The 21,315-nt window shown below is 37.8% G+C and overlaps 1 protein-coding gene across 1 annotated transcript in view; it reads left to right on the top strand.

Moving 5' to 3' along the window:
* Positions 1-16,858, top strand: part of KCND2 (potassium voltage-gated channel subfamily D member 2) — a 366,738-nt gene extending 349,880 nt beyond the window's left edge. The window contains exons 3-6 of the mRNA XM_058191430.1: positions 9,994-10,089; positions 12,369-12,464; positions 14,233-14,480; positions 16,681-16,858. Of these exons, the coding sequence (XP_058047413.1) occupies positions 9,994-10,089; positions 12,369-12,464; positions 14,233-14,480; positions 16,681-16,858 (618 nt within the window). The remainder of the gene's footprint in view (positions 1-9,993; positions 10,090-12,368; positions 12,465-14,232; positions 14,481-16,680) is intronic.
* Positions 16,859-21,315: the final 4,457 nt, after the last annotated feature.

Raw genomic sequence — 21,315 nt, 5'->3', positions numbered from 1 at the left:
ACGTTGTTTTCCGTCTGGCTGATTTTACATACACACTTTTGAATGCAGCATATGGATGGCACATGGTTGCTAAATTCTGTTTTATATCCCCAGGGCCCCCAAATTGCATTTCTAAATTTTACTAGCAAACCACCAAATCAGAGAGATGCAATTTGCTATCATTTCTCAGGAGGGAAAGATATGTAAGCTTTCAGAATTGTTTTACATACATGTAATTGGTTTACAAAGGGGACGCAATGGCTCACTGGCTAAGATGCTGAGCTTGTCAATCGGAAAAGTTGGCAGTTCAGCAGTTCGAATCCCTAGTGCCGCATAACAGAGTGAGCTCCCGTTACTTGCCCCAGCTTCTGCCAACCTAGCATTTCGAAAGCATGTAAAAATGCAAATAGAAAAATAGGGATCACTTTGGTGGGAAGGTAGCAGCACTTTGTGCGACTTCGGCATTTAGTCATGCCGGCCACAAGACCATGGAATTGTCAGAAAGCACTGGCTCTTCGGCTTAGAAACGGAGATGAGCACCGCCCCCTAGAGTCCAGAATGACTAGCATGTATGCGCAAGGGGAACCTTTACCTTTAATTGGTTTACAAACAAAAGAAAGCAATTTTTTCCCCAAACTGAATCATATTCTTTTTTGTGATGTCATTGGTCATTGACATCTTCCTCTTTTGAACATCTGTGTGCACACATCCTCATATAAACAGTGGGGTGATCAAAACTCAACTCTTTATATGTGGATGAGTGCACACAAATGTTCAAAAGAGGAAGGTTGTTGATTAACAACCATGCTCCCATCTTGCAAATTTCAACTAATCTGTGGATACTCCTGTGAACATCCCAACTACTGCAAGTTAAATAATACAGTGGTGAGTTGCTACTGGTTGACCCTGGATCGGGCGAACTGATAGCAGCAGTGGCAGGAGGCTCCGCCCACCCACCCGGATGCTTATGCACATCCACGAGCGAGCCGATAGCGACAGGTTTTGAAACCCACCCCTGAAATAATAGTAATAATGCAACCTCATGTAAAACTGATCACTGGACCAACTGTTCTGGATATTTTTCCTTCAGTCTCTCACTGCTCCTTTGTAGGAAAGGTTGCTGAAAAGATTGCAAATGCCCTGGAAGAAAGAAGACTAGCTGCCAGTTCCAGATAAAGTACTAAGACAGCACTGGTTACACTTGTTAATCTATGGAGGAATTAGGTTAGGAATGTACAACTATCTTTGTCCTTATATAGCTCTTAGCAATTTTCAATTCCATTGATCACAGCATCCTTCTGGATCAGTTGTGAGGAGTGGAAGTGAGAGGGATACTAGGTGACACAGTATTGCTGTGGATCTCTTTTCCTAATTGATTAATTCCAGTTGGTTTGGGCAGGGGAAACATGTTGAGGCAAAACTAACTGATTTGGGGAAGACAACTCCTACATGACAGGATCTGGCTATTTGAGGGACTGTCTATTCTGTAGTGGCAGATTGTCCTGTGCATTCTGACAAAGTTGGCTTCTTTCAGGTCCAATCAATCAGTTAAACAATGCCATTTAGCAGGATGCAGGAAGCAGGTCTTCTCCAGACCAGCAGCCAGCACTGGAACAGCCTGCTCACAGATTTTTAACAGCTGTAATTTTTTTCCCCAGGCCTTGGATTGGTGTGTTTGGTAGGCTCCAGTGGTGGGTTGCTCCCGGTTCGCACCGGTTCAGAGAACTGGTAGTAACGGTGGCGGGAGGCTCCGCCCACCTGCCCGGAAGTCATCAAATACACTCTGCGCATGCGCAGAAGCATGGTTTATACACGAGCGAACCGGTAGTAAAGGTAAGTAAAACCCACCACTGGTAGGCTCCTTTTGAGTTGGGACTGATGTGGTTGGAAATTATATTGTGTGTCTTGTTATGATTGTTTTTATATAATATTCTTTGTTTCTAACTTGCAAAAACCGTGAGAGTTGCCCAGAGTTGTTATGCAGTTAGGCAAACTAGGAATTAAATAAATGAATAAAAAATCAATAAAACATCCAGCTGCCAGAAACTTGGCAAAAACTCCCAGTGTGTTATGTTGTCTGGTAAGACCTGTCTTGTAATTAATGCCTCCAGTTCACAATGAGTTAAGTATTTGGATAGAGCTTATTATGAAATATTAGATGCTTTTGAATGTTTCTCAACAGCAGTATGCAGTGGGGTATGTACTGTATGTATTCACACTGAAAGACAGAGAATGAATACATTACCAAACAGGCAAGTAACCTCCAGTGCCAAAATGTTTTGCCACATCTTATATTGGGTTGTGTGAAAAAGTTTTTATAGATTCATAGGCTTGGAGACCATTAAATGCTAGGTAGCTGCTGGGTGCAGCTATTGCATTCATGATAACCATCTAACTTTTGCTTAAATAAGTGAATCAGTTAAGTTTTTCAGAACTGGATATTCCAGACTTGCATGTCCCAATTAGTTAAAAACTGAAAAACTTAGAAAGTTTAATTTGTGTTTAGCCAATTTGTCTGCAATTCATCATCACTGGATTTAGTTCTAATCTCTGGAGTGACATCCAAAAGACCTGCTCCATCTTCAGTTTGACAGCCCTTGAGATAATTGAAAACTGCTATTACTCATCCACTCTTCAAATTCAGCATACCAAAACTTTTATTGTTTCTCAAAGGACATAAATTTCAGATCTCTCAATAAACTAGTTTTCCTCCTCTGGATCTATTCCCAGTTTGTCCCTTCTTGAATTGCAACACCCAATACTAGACATAACGCTACCTGAAATGAGTTAATTAGAATTGAATTATTGCTTCATTTGATAGAAACGCTATTAGCAGAGTTAAACATTAGTTTCCGTAACTGCAATGCAATTTTCTCTTCCTCTCCTTTTTCTTGCAGCCCCTTATACATTTTGATTTTGAGGTTTAGAAACATTGCAGAACAGATTTTGAAAGTATTTGTTAATTTATAATCAGATCTATAAAGCTGCCCAACTGAGTGATGTGACTCTAGGTGGTAGACAACAATAAAAAGCAAACCATAAATAAACAAAATACTTAACTTTAAAACTGACACAATATATGAAGATGAAAAGAAAAGTGTCAGGTCCACCATCGTGTCCTGCCATTGTGCTGAGGGTGGGGGCAGGATGGCAAGCTTGGGATTTTTCCACTTTTGCTGTACGCTTGGGAATTGGGGAGCGGGACTGTCTTTGGAGACAGCACGGACTCCTTCCCAGCCAGTTTTTGCCAGGTTTCACTCAGGTCCACACCCTGAGTGTGAACCAGGGGTCTCCAAGCTTGACAACTTTAAGACTTGTGGACTTCAACTTCCAGAATTCCTCAGACAGCTTTGCTGGCTGAGGTATTCTGGGAGTTGAAGTCCACAAGTCTTAAAGTTGCCAAGGTTGGAGACCCCTGGTGTGAATTGTTATCTGCCTAGCACCTCAGTATTCTCAAAACATCTCTTCAGCATCCCATTGGCTGCTGGTGAACTGGTCAGGGGGATTGAGATTGGGAAACTGAAAGAATTGCTTTTGCTTTGTACAGGAACTTCAGATTCTGCTTCCAGTTTCTCTCAGTAAAAGTTATTTTGATTCAACTCAATGGATTCAAGTGTTTTGCTTTTCTGAGGGGGCTGACTGAGGCAGGTCTGACAAAAAGTGAATTTAAAATGGTGACCAGCACCCTAACTAAAACCCCAACTGACCCTTAGTTGGCCCCAAATGCCTAGGAAAAAAGTCAGTTTTTTAAACAGATTCCCTAAAGCAGAGGTGTCAAACTCGTAGCCCGCAGGCCAGATGTGTCACGTGCTGGCCACACCCACCCCTGGTTTAGTGAAGGGGGAAAAGTCATATACATCACATGACATCAACATGACGACGCAAGTTTGACACCCCTGCCCTAAAGGCAAGAATTGGGGCCTGTCATATATCAGGGAGGGAGAAGGCAGTGAGGAGTTCATTCCAGAGAAGGCACACTTCCTAGGACCCATAATCTGACAAGATATAAAAGGGAATCTGAAGTGAGCTCTCGCAGTGGGAGCAAGTGAGGCAGGCATGTGTTCTTCAGAAAAGACAGTTCGACAAGTACCGTAATTTGATCCTATGTGAAACAGGACTTTAAAGCTGACCTTAAATTACACCAAAAATGTATTGGAAGCCACTACAGCTTGCAGAGTAGAGGTATTACATGAACATAGCAACCTGCTCCCACAACACCTGTGGGAGCAGCTGAAGCCTCTGGATAGTCTTCAAGGGCATCTCGATGGAGACCATGTTTGTAGTACTACCAGTTGGGAGTATAGTATGTGAGAGATCCAGGGAGAAATTGTATCTTTCACACCATCAACAAAAGCCATTTTTATCAACCAGATTTTACCTCTTGTCTCTGTAAGTTATTTTTTTCTAGCAGATGCCTCTCCCTAAACCCTTTGAGCATAACTTAAAACTCAGTGCAGATGTATCACTTGACTAATTATAGCAATTGGCAGTTACTCTGTACTGCCAATCAGCAGCAGCATCAACAACAAGTAAATTCAAGAGAAAAGTACATTTCTCTAAGTAAAGCATTGGTTTACTTGAGACTAGGTAGTTGTATTTTGGGTTTCAGGCTGAAAAATTTCCAACTCTTTCAGGAGTTGCTGGAAATTAAGCTTAAAACTTTGACTATAGAACATGTCCTAAGCCATAATTGTTTCCAGTATTAGTATTAGTATTTAGTCCACTTAAGTGATAGTTTAGGATGTTCGTTAAGCTAATTCTCAAGGTTCAGTAGCCACTTTTCTGATATTTAGTTTAGAAGGGTCTGGGGATATTTCCCATTCCTCCTTGCCTAAAATTATATTCTGTGGATCCACTGAATTAAAGAACTAAGATGGTGTGATTTATTTGATTCTATGGCAGCCTTAGCAAAGAAACTTTGACCATGGGAACCAAGTAAGTCATAGAAAGGTATTCATTAAAAAATAATTTGAAAAAATATTTCAATTAGACCTCTTCATTTTACATCTTAAACTATCCTAGATTGAATTCTTGGGAATATACCTCTGTATTTGACTTCGGGTATCAAAAGTGTCTGGCTTGAAATGGAGTACAAGTTTAGAATAGCTGCATCATGTGTATGGATTTTGCTACAAAAATGACTAGGAGAAGTTAACAATTTTTCACATTTTAGGAGCCTAAGAGATGCTGTTCTATTGCCTGCCCTTGTTTTGATGCCAAGAAAATGACCCTTTCTAATGGAGCTTGTGATCTTCAATGTTGAATCCTGCTGTTCAATTTACAGAACTTAGAAGCTGAAGCATTTTTTTTACTTCAAACTATGTGCTGTCTTCTTTGTTCACCTTCTTATTATTTTCCTTGCCTTCTAAATTACTCTTGTTCACATACTGTGCCAGCCAGGGGAGGGGACAAACATCCAACCTAAAAATTGCATTCCCAACCCATCAGAAACACAAACTTTGTACTGTTTAGGAAGAGTATAATGGTGTATTCAGCTGGTGTCAGAATAAACAGTGCCAGTTGTTTCTTCTGCCTTTTTGTTATTTTTTCCCCCTGAAGTTGTAAACTGCTTGAAAGTTTGTAGTTTTGGTAACATGTCTGGCAAAGCACCTGAAATGAAGATTCAAAACACATCCCAGCATTCATTGCTTTGTGAATTCTCATTTAAAATTAATTTAACTTGTATTTTCATCTATGACTTCCACCAGGTCAGGGAATTGATACAGTGATATAAGAAGGAACATAGCATTACTGCATCTCACTAAGATTTCTTTAGGAGTATCATCAACACAGCCCTTAGTATAGTGGGGACCCAGGAAAACCATATCCTAAAACATATCTCACTTAAGGGGCCTCACTAAAAAGACCTTCCAAGATACTCTCAGAATTCAGGGGTCAAGTAGCAAAGAACCCAGACTGATACTCAGATCTGGTGATGCAATTCCATTAATAGCAATTGCAATAGCACTTAGACTTATATACCGCTTCACAGTACTTTATAGCCCTTTCTAAGTGGTTTACAGAGTCCGCATATTGCCCCTAACAATCTGGATCCTCATTTTACCGACCTCAGAAGGATGGAAGGCTGAGTCAACCTTGAGCCTGGTGAGATTCAAACTGCCAAACTGCTGGCAATCAGCAGAAGTAGCCTACAGTATTGCATTCTAATCACTGCGCCACCACAGCTCTTAGATTAAAACTAGCCATCATGAACCAGTAGCCTCAAGGCTCTTGCTTGAATATTCCCATTGATTTATCTTGATATCCCCTTAGATCTTGGCTCCAAGCATCATTCGGTCTCTCACTCTCTCAAGTCCTTGGTTATTATCTTTCTGTGTTTTTTTAAAAAATCAGTTTGAGAAGGGGTTTGCAGTCTAGAATTTGGAAGAAACAAAAAAGTAATTTGCCCATGATTTTCATTTACCAAAGTCCAAAGTTGAGTCTGCCTTTTGCAACTGAACTTTTCAAAGTGAAATTGCAAAAATACGTAAACCAAGATCATTTTCTGGAGCTTCTTAATAACTACCAGATTTTAAGGGATTAAAAATATGGGATTAACAATTTTTTTTAAAAAAACAAGAATATGTGAAAAACTTTTTCAGGCTCAATTAATAATGACATAGAATAGAATAGAATAGAATAGAATAGAATAGAATAGAATAGAATAGAATAGAATAGAATAGAATAGAATTTTTTTATTGGCCAAGTGTGATTGGACACACAAGGAATTTGTCTTGGTGCATATGCTCTCAGTGTACATAAAAGAAAAGATACCTTCATCAAGGTACAACACTTACAACACTTAATGATAGTCATAGGGTACAAATTAACATTTAATGATACAACACTTAATGATAGTCATAGGGTACAATTAAGCAATCAGGAAACAATATCAGTATAAATCGTAAGGATACAAGCAACAAAGTTACAATCATACAGTCATAAGTGGAAGGAGATGGGTAATGGGAACGATGAGAATATTAATAGTAGTGCAGATTTAGTAAATAGTTTGACAGTGTTGAGGGAATTATTTGTTTAGCAGTGTGATGGCATTCGGGAAAAAACTGTTCTTGTGTCTAGTTGTTGTGGTGTGCGTCATTTTGAGGGTCGGAGTTGAAACAGCTTATGTCCAGGATGCGAGGGGTCGGTAAATATTTTCACAGCCCTCTTTTTGATTCGTGCAGTACACAGGTCCTCAATGGAAGACAGGTTGGTAGCAATTGTTTTTTTGTTTGTTTGTTTTTTTGTTTTTGCAGTTCTAATTATCCTCTGAAGCCTGGTACTTACATGGTAATGATTAGTCTTTCACTCTGTTACCTTCCATCAGTGATAAGAATGTAGTGTCTTTCCTGCTGCCATGGCCAAGTTAATCATAGAAGGAAGTTGAGACTATCTCTCCCCTCTTCTTTCCCAATCTCTCATGGTGCAGCAAAATAATAAGAGGAAGACCATGGTGGATTTGGGGCTTTGTATTCTTTTCCATGATTAACTTCATAGTGTCAAGTACTTTAATCCAAAGGATCAGGTGATAGCTAAGGAAAGGAGAAGAATTCTGTCCACTGAAATAGATATTAAAATCTTATCAGATTTAGAGGGTAGGATAGGAAGTTTTGTTTTATCGATGTAAGAAATTTAGGAAAACAAAATTGTAATTTTGTTTTCCTAAATAGAATTGTAAAAGAAATCTGTGAAATCTTTACAAAACTCTAAGCCAGTGATGATGAAACTATGACATGTATGTCAAAAGTAGCATACCATAATATTTCAGATGATATGCCTGTGTTTACCAACATATGACAATAACTATAATTGAAAGCACATTCACACACAATTTTCAGAAGATGCCATATGAGAATGAGGCCTCCATACCTTCTGGAAGTTGGGTAAAGTGGCTGTGCTCTTGCATGGAACCTGTGAAAATCATGTGAGAATAGGTTTCACATAGTTGAAGCTGCAGAAGAGGATTCTCCAAAGCGGCTTCAAGAACAAAGGCTTCATGCAACCTAGAGCAGCCATGAGTAGGCTGCAGTGGTCTGTCAACAGAAGAGAGAACACCATCTACAAAGTCAACTTAGGTCTTTTCCTAGTTATTGACAGGCTGAACCCAGGAGCTCCACCTTCACTACTGTAAGCCCACTCTAGGTTACTACCATATCTAATACTCAGCGGTGGGATTCAAGTAATTTAACAACCGGTTCTCTGCCCTAATGATTTCTTCCAACAACCAGTTTACCAAACTGCTCAGAAAGTTAACAACCGGTTCTCCCGAAGTTGTGCGAACTGGCTGAATCCCACCACTGCTAATACTTCAGACAATGTAATTGCTGTAGACAAATTCAGAATGCAGTATCAATGAACTAGCCAAAGATGAACATGTGTGTATAGAATTATTATGTCTAAATCCAGGAAGAGACCCAAAGAATGTATATCACTATTTTCTGCACCACTTTATATTTGTAACATAACTGAAGTTAATCAAGCATCTACGGAAGCATCCAGTACACTCTGTAAGGAAACTTTCATTGTACAAAATTTATTTGTATTTTAGGTACAAAACAGTATATTTGAGTGATAGAGCCGAGGTGGCGCAGTGGTTAGAATGCAGCACTGCAGGTTACTTCAGCTGACTGCTAGCTGCAGTTCAGCAGTTCAAATCTCACCTGCTCAAGGTTGACTCAGCCTTCCATCCTTCCAAGGTGGGTAAAATGAGGACCCAGATTGTTGTGGGCAAGAGGCTGACTCTGCAAACTACTTAGAGAGGGCTGTAAAAGCACCAAGAAGCGGTGTATAAGTCTAAGTGCTATTGCTATTGCTATATTACTTAAAACTTTATCTTGATGACATATTAAGGTAGAGTGTTTCTTATCAAGCAAAGTTGGTAAACCAAGAGAGCCCCTTTGGTGTGAGAATATGCCCTCCCTTTCCCAATCTTATGATTGCTTTTAAATGATTTTAATTATGGTGTAAAGTGAAATGTAATATACAAATGTCCCTCATCTTTCTAATTGCAAGAGAGAAAGTCCAAACTGGACATACAGTAGATTAATTAGAGTTATACCATTATTTGCTCTAGAAGGATTTTTTTTTTCATAAGGTTTCAGCACCTAAGACAAAATACAAAGCTGCTTATTCAGTTGTGGCATTAGAGTCCTTTTAAAAAAAAAGAAAATGAAGTAAAAAGAGAGAACTTGGGAGTTTAATTTAGCATGACTTCCTTAGATTGCCGTTTCTCAGTCCACAGGCTTTTTACTTCTTCATGGTGTTCTCTGGCCTAATGAGAAGAGAGCATATTTCCCATGTATTAATTATAACTGTTGTTTCTGCTTCAAGATGGAAATTACTGGACTCCCTTGATAGTGGCAAATCAAAGGAGACAACTTGATAAGTCTTTGTTCAAATCCCTTAGTACCCTGGAGTGCATCCAAAAAAGTAACTTAAACCACTCTATGCTACGTACTGCTTTCAAAAAATTTTCTCCCAGCAGTTAAACAGAGAACCATAGGTTTGGTTCTCACTGGGTTGTACAAATAAGGCTTTTCTGAATCACCACATATGACACTTCTCTGCGGTTGAACAGCTCTAAAGTCCTTCTCATATTGTCCACTTTTCTGAAGGAGCTTTTTTTTTTTAATGGCTCAGAAATGGTGCAAGTAAAATGATAGGACAGCAGGGTTCCTCATCTCCAGGTATCAGCGGTGACACAATGACCTTGACTGTAGAAATGGGGAAACAATCCGTCTAATGTGGAAAGGTGTAAATGGACGCAAAGCCCATGCATTGTTCTTGTGGGCTGTTGCCTGCTGAGAAATGAATGCTTCTTGATCATTTGCATTGGAAATGTGAAACGCTGCACCTGGAGAGCCAGTTGAAAGAGGCCCTTTGGTGATTAGAGAGCTTGGGTACTCAGGAGAAATCGTTTCAATTAGCTGTATTACCTTTCTTTGAAAACAATATGAGGGCTATAAAAGCAAGTGACACTTCTTTCTCTTTCCTCCCTCCCCCCCACCGCCCCAGAAAGCCCGACTTGCAAGGATCCGTGCAGCAAAGAGTGGGAGTGCAAATGCTTACATGCAGAGCAAAAGAAATGGCTTCCTCAGTAACCAGCTGCAGGTAACGAGCAATCTGTGTTCTATATCCAGAAACATCATTTATTTAATAATAGCCCAGCAATCTTTTGTCTGTTTCATATCGAAAAATGTCAGGCTGCCTTCCAATATACCATGACAGTCACCCTCAGGCAGAAGAAGGAGTAACTAGCAAGAGCTTTGCAGGTCCAGTTTAGGCAAGATGTCCCAGTTGAGTTTCTGGGACCTGCAAAGTCAAATTAATATATGATGGAGAATGTGAGTTTGTCATGTAGTTCCCATACGTCTAAAATTGTCCTCCGAGGGCTATTTACCTTGCCACACATATATGTCTAAACAAAGATACATGCATGCATACACACAAAATTCACATACTGTTCTAAACTCTACCATAAATCACCTTTGGTTTTAATTTCAATGAGATTTCAAATTTTGACTAAGTAACTTCTGAGCTCTCTTATACTGGAGGAATCTTTAGCTCAAACTCTCTTTCCTCCTTGATCCTTTAATGGATCGCCTCTGGCTTTTATTTCATTATCTATAATGGCAGGGGTTTTTGTCCAGTACATCCATGGAGCAGGAAATAATAGAGCACAGGTAGTCCTTGACTTACAATCATTCATTTAGCGACTGTTCAAAGTTAAAACAGAGTTGAAAAAAGTGACCGATCTTTGTTCTTCTGACCATCACAGCATTTATTTGGTCACATGTTCAAAATGACAACTGGCAGATTTTTATGATGGTTGCAACGTCCTGGGGCCATGTGATTGCCAATTGTCACCTATCCAGCTAGTTTCTGACAAGCAAAGTCAATCGGGGAAGCTGGGTTCACTTAACAACTTCATGATTCACTTAACATCTTTAGTGATTCACTTAACAACTGTGGCAAAAAGTTATAAAATTCATTGTGACTCACTTAACAATTGCCTTGCTTAGAAACAGAAATTCTAGTCCCAATAATGATTGTAAATTGAGGACTTCCCATAGTAAGCAGAGTAAGGTAGAAATCCAAAAGTTAATTAACTAGTTAACTAAACCATTTTGTTAGGCTGCCTAAGAAATATTTGAGTTGTAGCTGACTGCAGAAGTAGCAGCAGCAGCAGCAAAAACAACAAAACACCAGTCCTTTATTAGAACAATTCTTAGAATGATTTCCTTTACTAAGTGTGACTCAGTTGTTCCCTCACCTTCAGGAGCTCATTTATTTAACAAGATTTTATTGCTTGTTGCTGCTATACTGATTTTTGTACACTTTCTAAGATGCTATTTGGCAGATAGTAGCAATATTGATATGGGTTTTGTGTTGAATGGGAGAAATTTCCTAAGAGGACTCTAAGGGGCGTGCATAAGAGCACAAACGTGCCTACCGTTTCTGTCCTACTGTTTCTTCCCCTATATATATAAATACGTTTATAGTACCTTGTTTCTCCTCATATATATGTTTATATATTATATAATCCTTTATGCAATGCTTGTATATATTGTTACGACAAATAAATAAATAAATAAAATAAATAAAATAAATAAAATATCTTTTTCTCCTATAACGCAGCATAGAAAACTTTTAAAGCAATGAAGTTCAAATGACAATCGCTCCTATTGACAAGAACATTCAAATGGAAGGACAGCCTTGAAGAGGGGGGAAAAGGGAAAGGAAAACAAGACTCAATTACTTGACACATTTAAACTGTGGCAGGAAATTTTCAGTAGCTAATTAGAATTAACATTTTACTGTTATTGTTATTCATTGAAATACTATGAACTTCCCCAGGATTATTCTAGAGAGTTCTATTCAGAACAGCACTGATGCTAATCATGTCCAACTTTTCACTGAATGGCTTTTTTTTCTGGATCGCTCACATCAGTGCTTTCATCCTGCAGTTGTTGGCCCCATTGATATAACTTGACAAATGCAATAATGGTTTGTTTTTTTCCTCAGGGGGTTTGTTTCCAAAACTGTTGAACCTCAACTCTCTTAATTCCCAGATGGCATGGGAGGTTGATTCCCACAATCTGGAGGACATCAGATTGGGGAAAGTTCGCTTGTCTAAAAGCCACCAAGGATTGATTTGAGATGGTCAATGTCATGTTGAAACATTCAGTGAACAGTGACTTGCTCGTCTTGACTTTTATATCAAGTTAGTTAAAAGTAAACTGAATCAGATTTAAAAAAAAAAAAGTTTATGCTATTTAATATGTCCATAATAGATAATTATAGTGGTTGGCCCTTTTTAAAGTCAAAAAATTAGTTTAAAGCCTATTCCTTCACAAATGAGAATAATGTAACATTCAATATATTAACAGCTATGTGGTGAAGAACAAGAGGCCTTTGTTAGCAAATCTGGTTCTTCCTTTGAAATCCAGCACCACCATCTGCTTCACTGTCTGGAAAAAACCACGGTAAGATGATAAACTGACAGCCTCCTTGTGATCTGTAAAAACAAACAAAAAATATGTTGGTTAATCTTATTGCTTTAAGAACTGCTCCATGCTTTGGTAATGCTATGCTGATTTTTCCATTTACACATGGGCAGCCAAGAAGAAACTATAGTGATCCACATTTTTTGTCACTGAGCTTCACCAATAGCTATTGTTTAACAGTCCAAAGTATATGTTGCGTCTTGCTCCTTTTCATATTCCTTGGTTCTTATATCTGAAAGAAATGCCAAAAGAGAAACAGATCCAAGAACAGCTCATCATTGCAGTTGTTTTGATTATTGGGAATGTCACACCAGGAGTGGGAATCCTGAACTAATAGCTCAGGTTCTCTCTGCCAGTTCTGATGACCAATTGTTGGGTTGGATTCAATATGCTGTTCATCTAAAAGAATGAACTTGGAAAACGTTTCCTTCAGTTGAAGGGAGGTAAACTTTGAAATCAATTATATGGTTCTAATATTTGTACTTCTGCTTTTCATTTTTATCTGTAGGAGATTAAAACACTAGATCCTATCTATATTGGGCCTTTGTTTAGTTTTTATATTATTTTAAACATTATGGTTTCCATTTGCTCTTTGAAATTAGGTCAAGTGGTTACCTCTCTTGAGGTATCACCTGCTCTTTTGTAGAATTGTGGGTTGGTGGTGACCAGACCTTTATATATTTTCACGGTGCTAAATTTCATCATTCTTCAAATAACTTCAAAAAAATACCTCTGATCCTTTTGATTGTTTTTGTTTTATTAGAGAAAGACACAGGAGAAAGTATTGTTTTTCTTTTCAAATATTCTTTTTTTTTATCTCCCAATTTTTCCCTTCATCTTTGAGAGCAAGCATGATTAGCACAGATACATTGTTTTATTGTTTTAATTATCTACAATATCTCAGGCAAGCTGTCAACAGGATCCAAAATATGCAGCATGGCGTTAACTAGAGGACCTAAATTGGTCTTATTGTAGGTAATATATTGGAATTGGTAATTTTTAATAGCAATTCCATATATCTCAGGCAATCTCGGAGACTCAGTTCATTTTAAAAGTAATTGCTTTTGTTGCTCTGTTAAGTTTAAGAAATTCAAACCCGAGGATTTGCTTAAATCCAGTTAGTAGCTATGAGGGGGTTGTTATACCGTACTTTGGAAGAAAATTCCATTCATTAACCTGAAATGCCATGCACTTTTACTCAGTAGTATTTGGGCTCTGACTTCTTGTTAAGAATGGCCCTGCAAGAACTAAATAAAAAAACAGCCTATAACAGTGATGGCTAATCTTTTTGCCATCATATGCCAAAAGCAGGGGGAGCACGGGGGGGGGGGGTGCACGCATGCCCACACCCATAATTCAATACACCCCGCCCCCCATACATGGGCACGTGATCCACCCACCCCGCGGTCCCCCTGTTTTTGGCACACAATGGCCCAGTGGGTCCGGTAGGCCCATTTTTTACCCTCCCCAAGAAAGCCTCTGGAGCCTGGGGAGGGCAAAAACAGCCTCCCCCACCCCCCTGAAAGCCCTCCAGAGGCTGGAAACAGCCCACTTGCTGAGCTAGACCAACACTCGCATGCCCACCGATATGGCTTTGTGTGCCACCTGTGGCATGCTAAGAAATAGGTTCACCATAACAGGCCTATAACTATAGTTAAAATTGCTGCCAATGAAATATAAGTACCTTGCATATGTCACTGTTACCATGTCAATTCTTGCTGCTTTTTCTTCTGTGTCTGTGGCCCAGAATCACGACTTTGTGGATGAGCAAACCTATGAAGAAAACTGTATGGAGGTTTCTACAGTCAACCGGCAATCTAGCCATAGTCCTTCTCTTTCTTCTCAACAAGGAGTGACAAGCTCTTGCTGTTCCCGACGACATAAAAAGACATTCCGCATCCCAAACACCAATATAATCAGTAGCCGTCCAAGTAGTGTCCAAGAACTCAGCACTATTCAGATCAGATGCATGGAAAGAACACCTCTGTCAAACAGGTACTTCAGTTGTAAAAGTGCTCTTGATAGGTATATTTGATAAAATGTTCAAATTTTCCAGGGCAAAAAATTAGCAAGATGTATACATGATTATTTGTACTTGCTGTGTTTCAAATAATAATCTCTACTAGAAGGAAAAACATCATTCCTCATGATCATGTCATAACACAGATCCCTCCAAATAAAGGTAAAGCATAATTTTTTAAAAAATTAAAAAGTGGCTGAAAATGTATTTAATGTAGGAATTTGGTGGGTACCTTTTAAATTGCTGGTGCTAAACTGTCAAGCTATGTCTAAAGCATTCTAGAAAAAGCCTTTTAAATTGTAGGACAGAAGTGAATGCTTAAATTGTAGGACAGAAGTGAATGAGTTTCTTTAATATCAATATTCATTACATGATTCTTTTGTGTAAAATGTTGAGCCTTTGTGGCAGTACTTTTTCATTATATCTTCCAATTTATATTTTATTGTAAATGAAATTTGATGATTTCATTATGGCAAATCACCATGAATTTCACAAGGATAAGATGATTTTCAAAGAGACAGAAATGTATTGTGTTCCTTAGGCAACAGTCACTCAGGGCGGAGCAAACTCTGCACTGAGAAAAACTTATTTGGGAAAATGTTCCTTGAATGTAATGAAAATGAGAATATTTTTTTCCTCCAAACCAGGGGTGAAATGCTCCCGGTTTGGACCGGATCACCAGATCCAGTAGCGATGGCGGCGGGTGGTTCGGAGAACCGGTAGCAAAAATCCCTGCTTCCCCCACCACATGCCCAGCTGAGCCGTGCGATCATCAGAGGTTGTTTTTTTTTACTTTTAAAAGCATTTTTTCTTCTGCCGAAAAAATGCTTTTAAAAGTAAAAAAAAGGCCTCTGACGATCGCACAGCTCAGCTGGGATCGTCAGAGGCTTTGAAAAGCATTTTTTCTACAACCTGTTCAGCCAAAGAGGTTGTAGAAAAAATGCTTTTAAAAGGTTCCTCTGGTGATCCCAGCTGAGTTGCCTGATCGTCAGACGCTTTTCTTTTAAAGGCAAAAAAATGCTTTTAAAAGAAAAGAAAAGCCTCTGACGATCAGGCAACTCAACTGATCGTCAGAGGCTTTGAAAAGCATTTTTTCTACAACCTGTTCAGCCAAAGAGGTTGTAGAAAAAATGCTTTTAAAAGGTTCCTCTGGTGATCCCAGCTGAGTTGCCTGATCGTCAGACGCTTTTCTTTTAAAGGCAAAAAAATGCTTTTAAAAGAAAAGAAAAGCCTCTGACGATCAGGCAACTCAGCTGGGATCGCCAGAGGCTTTTAAAAGCATTTTTTCTACAACCTCTTCGGCTGAAGAGGTTGTAGAAAAAATGCTTTTAAAAGTAAAAAAAAAGAAAGTTGGCCACGCCCATTGTCACATTACCAACACCCCCCCCGGGGAATTACATTCCTATGACCCAACTAGTGGAAGTTAGTTTATAAATAATTATTTAAATATGCATCTCAATGTATTTAGTCAGATTTCCTCTTACAACTGATAGTTCAATATATTAACTGTCCAACTTTCATTTTATTTGAGTGCACGTCCACCTGAGTTTCAGTCTCTAAATATTTCTACATTTCTTCAAAGCTATGTTGGTTTTTAAACTGTTGTGTAATTAAAGCTAATGTATGAGTTCCTTCATTTCATTATGGATCAATATTATACATGAGTTGATTTTTTTTAAGCCATGAACCATTCCAAAACAGTAGACTAAACTTATTTAGCACTTCCAAATTTATCCACTTGAGCTAGGTAAATGTAGAAGATGTAAGAAAAAGATATTCAGAAACAGTAAGCATCTAACATACAGTTTGATCTAGCAGTTAAGGCACCAAGCTAGAAACCAAGACACTCTGAGGTACCTTAAGCATGAAAAACTAGCTAGTTGCCCTTGGGATAACCACTTTCTCTCAGCCCAACTCAGGTTACAGGGTTGTGAGGAAAATAAGAGGTTGAAAAAGCTTTAGGTATGTTCGCTGCCTTGAGTTATTTCTAAAAATAATAAATGCAGAATCTAAACAAACAAACAAACAAACAAACAATATAAAGTCTTCTGTATATGTGACCTGACCAACACGCATCTTGGATTATTTTCTGACATACTAGAATTGTATAAAAAACCCTAAAGCAGATGGACGGTTTACATGATTTGTTTGTATCTGTTTTTCTCTCATCTCTAGTCGATCCAGTTTAAATGCCAAAATGGAAGAATGTGTAAAACTAAACTGTGAGCAGCCTTATGTAACCACAGCAATAATCAGCATCCCAACACCACCTGTGACTACTCCGGAAGAAGACAATAGACAGGATTCTCCAGAGTATTCAGGAGGAAACATCGTCCGAGTATCTGCTTTATAAAACAGGTAGAAAAAAGACCATTGAGTAGCTGTCAAGATTCAGAAGATGGAGGGCTATATCTCTGGGCTAAACAGAACAGCCACCGATAATGGAAGGATTCCAGAGATACAAAGTATTCTAAGTTTTCAATATTGAACTGTGTGCAGTGAACAACCAAATGGAATTTCTATATGAACTGGACCTTTTCTGGAATAAACTCTTGTGTGACTCTTTTCATTTACTGTACGAGCACAATGAAATGTCTCCCATTAAAACTTCTTACCGTGGGGATGTAGAAAAGAATCTTTTTAATAAAATACCTTTAAAAAAAATAAAGATACATACCACCAGACAGTTTATTTTCCAGCCAAATGCAAAATTAAGGATGGACCCAGTTTTGATAACGTGTTCTCTTTTTTCCTATTGATAAAACATGAACTCATCAATCAGCAGACGTCAAAGGAGAGAGAAATGGCTCATCCAGTTCGTATACCGATTGAAAGAAACAACTCATATGCATGTGAAAATTCTTTGAAGCTGTGATCTGAATTTACTTCTGTTGTTTACTTCAGACTAGGCATGATAACATTTTACTGTAAAAAAGGGGCATTTCTGTGCACTTATAAAAACTGATTGTTAATGTTCCATGGTGTACAAATAATTTGCTGGAGAGGGGTGGGAATGGGGAGAGAAAAAAATCATATTCAAAACACACATTAGTGAACTTGAGGTGTTCAGTTAGTTTCGTATTTATGATTGTTTCCCCTTGCTTCTTCGGTACTGTTACAACTGCAATAATTCAATATACATCTGTTGTATCAGGAATCAGTCTTTTATTTATATAACTGCACAAAGTCAGCTATAAAATAAAAACCCACGTTGATCATCAATACATTACGTAACATGAGAAAGTTTAATGTTTTAATCATTTAAGGCCAACAATAATTCTGTCAACCTTTTTTTGTTTTTCCATTATCCTACAGTTCTTCAAAGCTAATCTTTGCTTTTCATTATTTGCTTTGTTCTCCTTTGAATAGTTTTCCTATGTTTTTTTTAAAAAAAACCTTGAACTATAAGCATCATTCTATAGTGTATGTTTTCTGAACTAATTAAGTCTTCCTAATGTGATGTTACAATGTAGCTGACATCTGATATTAAACTAACATGGTATAGCAGTAAAGTCCTCTAAAACTGCTATAAAATGATGTTGGATAAACTAAGCACTGGAAGTCGTGCAGATAATATTTGCTGAAGATTACATAAATCTGTTTGTCAAATCTGTTCTGAAGCACTGGATCAGATAGCTTAACAGGGCAATTCACAATGAAGTGGAGTTTGAAAAAGTCAAGATGGCTACCATGACTACATCATCAAGACCTGCCCCTTTTTTGCATGAGAAACCATTGCAGGACTAGCCTCCATCTTTACTTTTTTAAGTATCTCCCTTCATAGATGCCCAATATTCTAAAATGGATTACAGTTGAAATTAAAGCTTTAGATCAGAACTACAAGAGTGTATTATCATAGGATCAGAACATATATTTTATCTTGTAGTCTTTTTGTTACACTATCTAAAAGATTTTTAAAATGCTGCTTTTTCAAAAACCCAGTTTCAAAAACCCAACTTTCTTCAACTGTTTCTTCAGTTATTGTTATCTACTTAGGAATGTGATAGTTTCCTATTATTTCGCCTTATTAATAAAAGCAGTTGACAAAATAGAACCAAATCTGGAAAGACTTTCTAAAGAAATTTATATAAGGGCCAATATGAAATTGTATTTAACCTAAGAAGTGTCTTTACCTGAGATATGGAAGAATGTCTATAAATGTTTCACTGATGTAATACTAAAAAATTATACAGATAGTCCTCAATTTACAATAATTCATTTAATCACCATTCAAAGTTATGAGGGTGCTGAAAAAGTGACTTACAACCAATTGTTGCACTTGCAACTGTCACAGTCCCCATGGTCATGTGATCAAAATACGTGGACTTGGCAATCATGGTTTATTTTTTATTTATTTATTTATATTTATTTGTTTTTATTTTTCTTCCATATTTATTATTTTTTATAAATAGTTCAAGATGGAGAACATATCTGATGCTCCTTCCTCCTTGTATTTTCCCTACAATGACCTGTGAGGTGGTTGGACTGAGAGAGAGAGTGACTGGTCCAAAGTCACCCAGTTGTCATGAATTTACAATTGTCAAGTGATTCACCATTCATGATCTTCCTAGCTGGCTTCTGATAATCAAAGCCAATGGGGGAAACCAGATTCATTTAATAATCCCAATTCACTTAACAACCACATTGATTTACTTAGTAATTGTGACAAAAAAAGATCATAACATTGAGCACAACTCACTTACCAACCATCTCACTTAACAATAGAATTTCTGGTCCCAATTGTGGTCATAGGTTGAGGACTGCCTTTACATTGGATGTTGGTGATCAGACCGTTCTTCTCCATTTCTAAACAATCTAGTTTAAATTACCAGCAACACTTGTATTATTATGTGACCAGTGGTACAACCCAAAGCATCTCATTTCTTCAGTGCACTGGAGCAGGCTTTAGGGCAACATATTCACCCCATAACTCTGAATGGATTTGCCTGGTTTTGTTGCATTAGTTTAGGGGTGATTTTTCTCTGGGAAACCAGGGGGTAGGTAAATAGGTGAAACTGCAATAGAATCTGTGGTGGATTTCTCAGAGACCAGCCCAAACAAGAATTAATACAAATGGATGCAACATCTTATAGGAATAGCGATTAACCACTCTCCCTTTGAGCAGTATACCTTTCAACCGGACTGTTTCAGAGGAAATATAAACATAATATTTAACGCTATATTGCCGCAACAGTATAGAAGCACCCATTCAATTATTTTTATTATATTGACTTTTTACTGCCACATCTGGCTCTAAAATTGGTTAATATATTCCATGCCAATTTCCTATAATAATGTAGCCACAAGGAAGGTTCAAGGTGAAAAAAATCATGTTTTATCCTCCCTTTCCATTGTCTGATTATGATTGATCTTAGTAAAGAATAAAAATTATTATAATCTCGATTTGCATTTGAGGTCCTTGCCACACAGAGTCTATTGAATGTTCTGTTTTGCAGTGTAATTCCCATATTCTTCCCAAACCCCAGGACAATTTTATTCTTCCATGAACAAATATTTTAAGTTACTGTTTAACTTTTCTTCCACAGCAGAGTTTTCCCCATTTTGATGATCTTTGCTCCTGCCGATTTGTGTGTTGACTTTTTGTATAAGGCATGCTAGAAGATGGTGAAAGAGTCCTTGATTTCACCGTGCAAGGCGTGCAGATGTGCAGTGGATGTTAATAAAGAAGAAAACAGTAATTCAACATGTACAATCTCTACTCACAGCTATATTTTTTATTACTAACTCACTCTTTGTACTTTATGCTATAGGAATTTTGGGTTTTACCCAAATACTAAAGACAATTTTCACCAGTTTCTTCCCTTGAAATATCACCAGGTACATTAATTACATTTGTGGATGCTACTTACACAGACAGAAACTGACAGTCGCAGACAGCTCCTGGTGAGCTGTATGCAGAAACAGATTTTATCACTGACCTGCTGAATTCAGTCCACAAATAGCAATGGAGTGATGTCCAAACTTCATGTCTCACAAAGGGTCAGCCTATAGCCCTAGCTTGTGCATAAGTCATTATTGATTTATGGCTACAACCTCTTTCTTTTCCCATATTTTTTTCAGTCAAGGCCAACTCTATTCTAAATTAGGAGCTTTATAAGCCAATTCTGACATTCTGGGATTTTAAAATTTAGTCTTCGGTAATGCTCTATCTAAATGGGAAAGCTGGAACACCAACCAGTACTTAGAGAACAGAATACAGTCTAGCATTATGTTTGTCTTGACTCCTCTGCTCTTGTGTTCGGTAAAATTTTGCATAATGCTAGCCACCCATCACACAGCTACTACCGTTTTCTCTGAAATACAGAAGCTAAACATTGTTTTAGGTGATTTAAATGCTGTTTTTTTTTTTTGTAGTGAATGACTTGCGACTGTGTAAAATGCATCTGTACTGTAAATTAAATGTAATTATTTCTGTGTGTCACACAAAAAATTCAAGGTGTTTTTTTTTTCCCTACTGTGGGGAGGTGAAATTTGTCTTGTGTTTCAGAAGAACAGTATAACAAGATGTGTTATGCTAAATAAATCAGAGGTCCAAGGAGTACTTAAATAAAACATCTGCATGCTTGAATGGGAAACTGGTTTTGCAATAACCTCATTCACAGAGAATTTTGTTCCTGCTTATGTCAAATGATCTTGCATGAATGCAGAAAACCCTTGAGTAAAATTTATCTTGAAATTCAATATTATTCTTCATTCATACATATATATATATATATATATATACACACACACATATATACATACATACATACATATATATATACATACATACATACATATATATATATA

Source organism: Ahaetulla prasina, chromosome 7 (genome assembly GCF_028640845.1).
Source record: "Ahaetulla prasina isolate Xishuangbanna chromosome 7, ASM2864084v1, whole genome shotgun sequence".
NCBI classification, from domain to species: Eukaryota; Metazoa; Chordata; class Lepidosauria; order Squamata; family Colubridae; genus Ahaetulla; species Ahaetulla prasina.
This window is presented reverse-complemented; position numbering and strand designations above follow the sequence as displayed.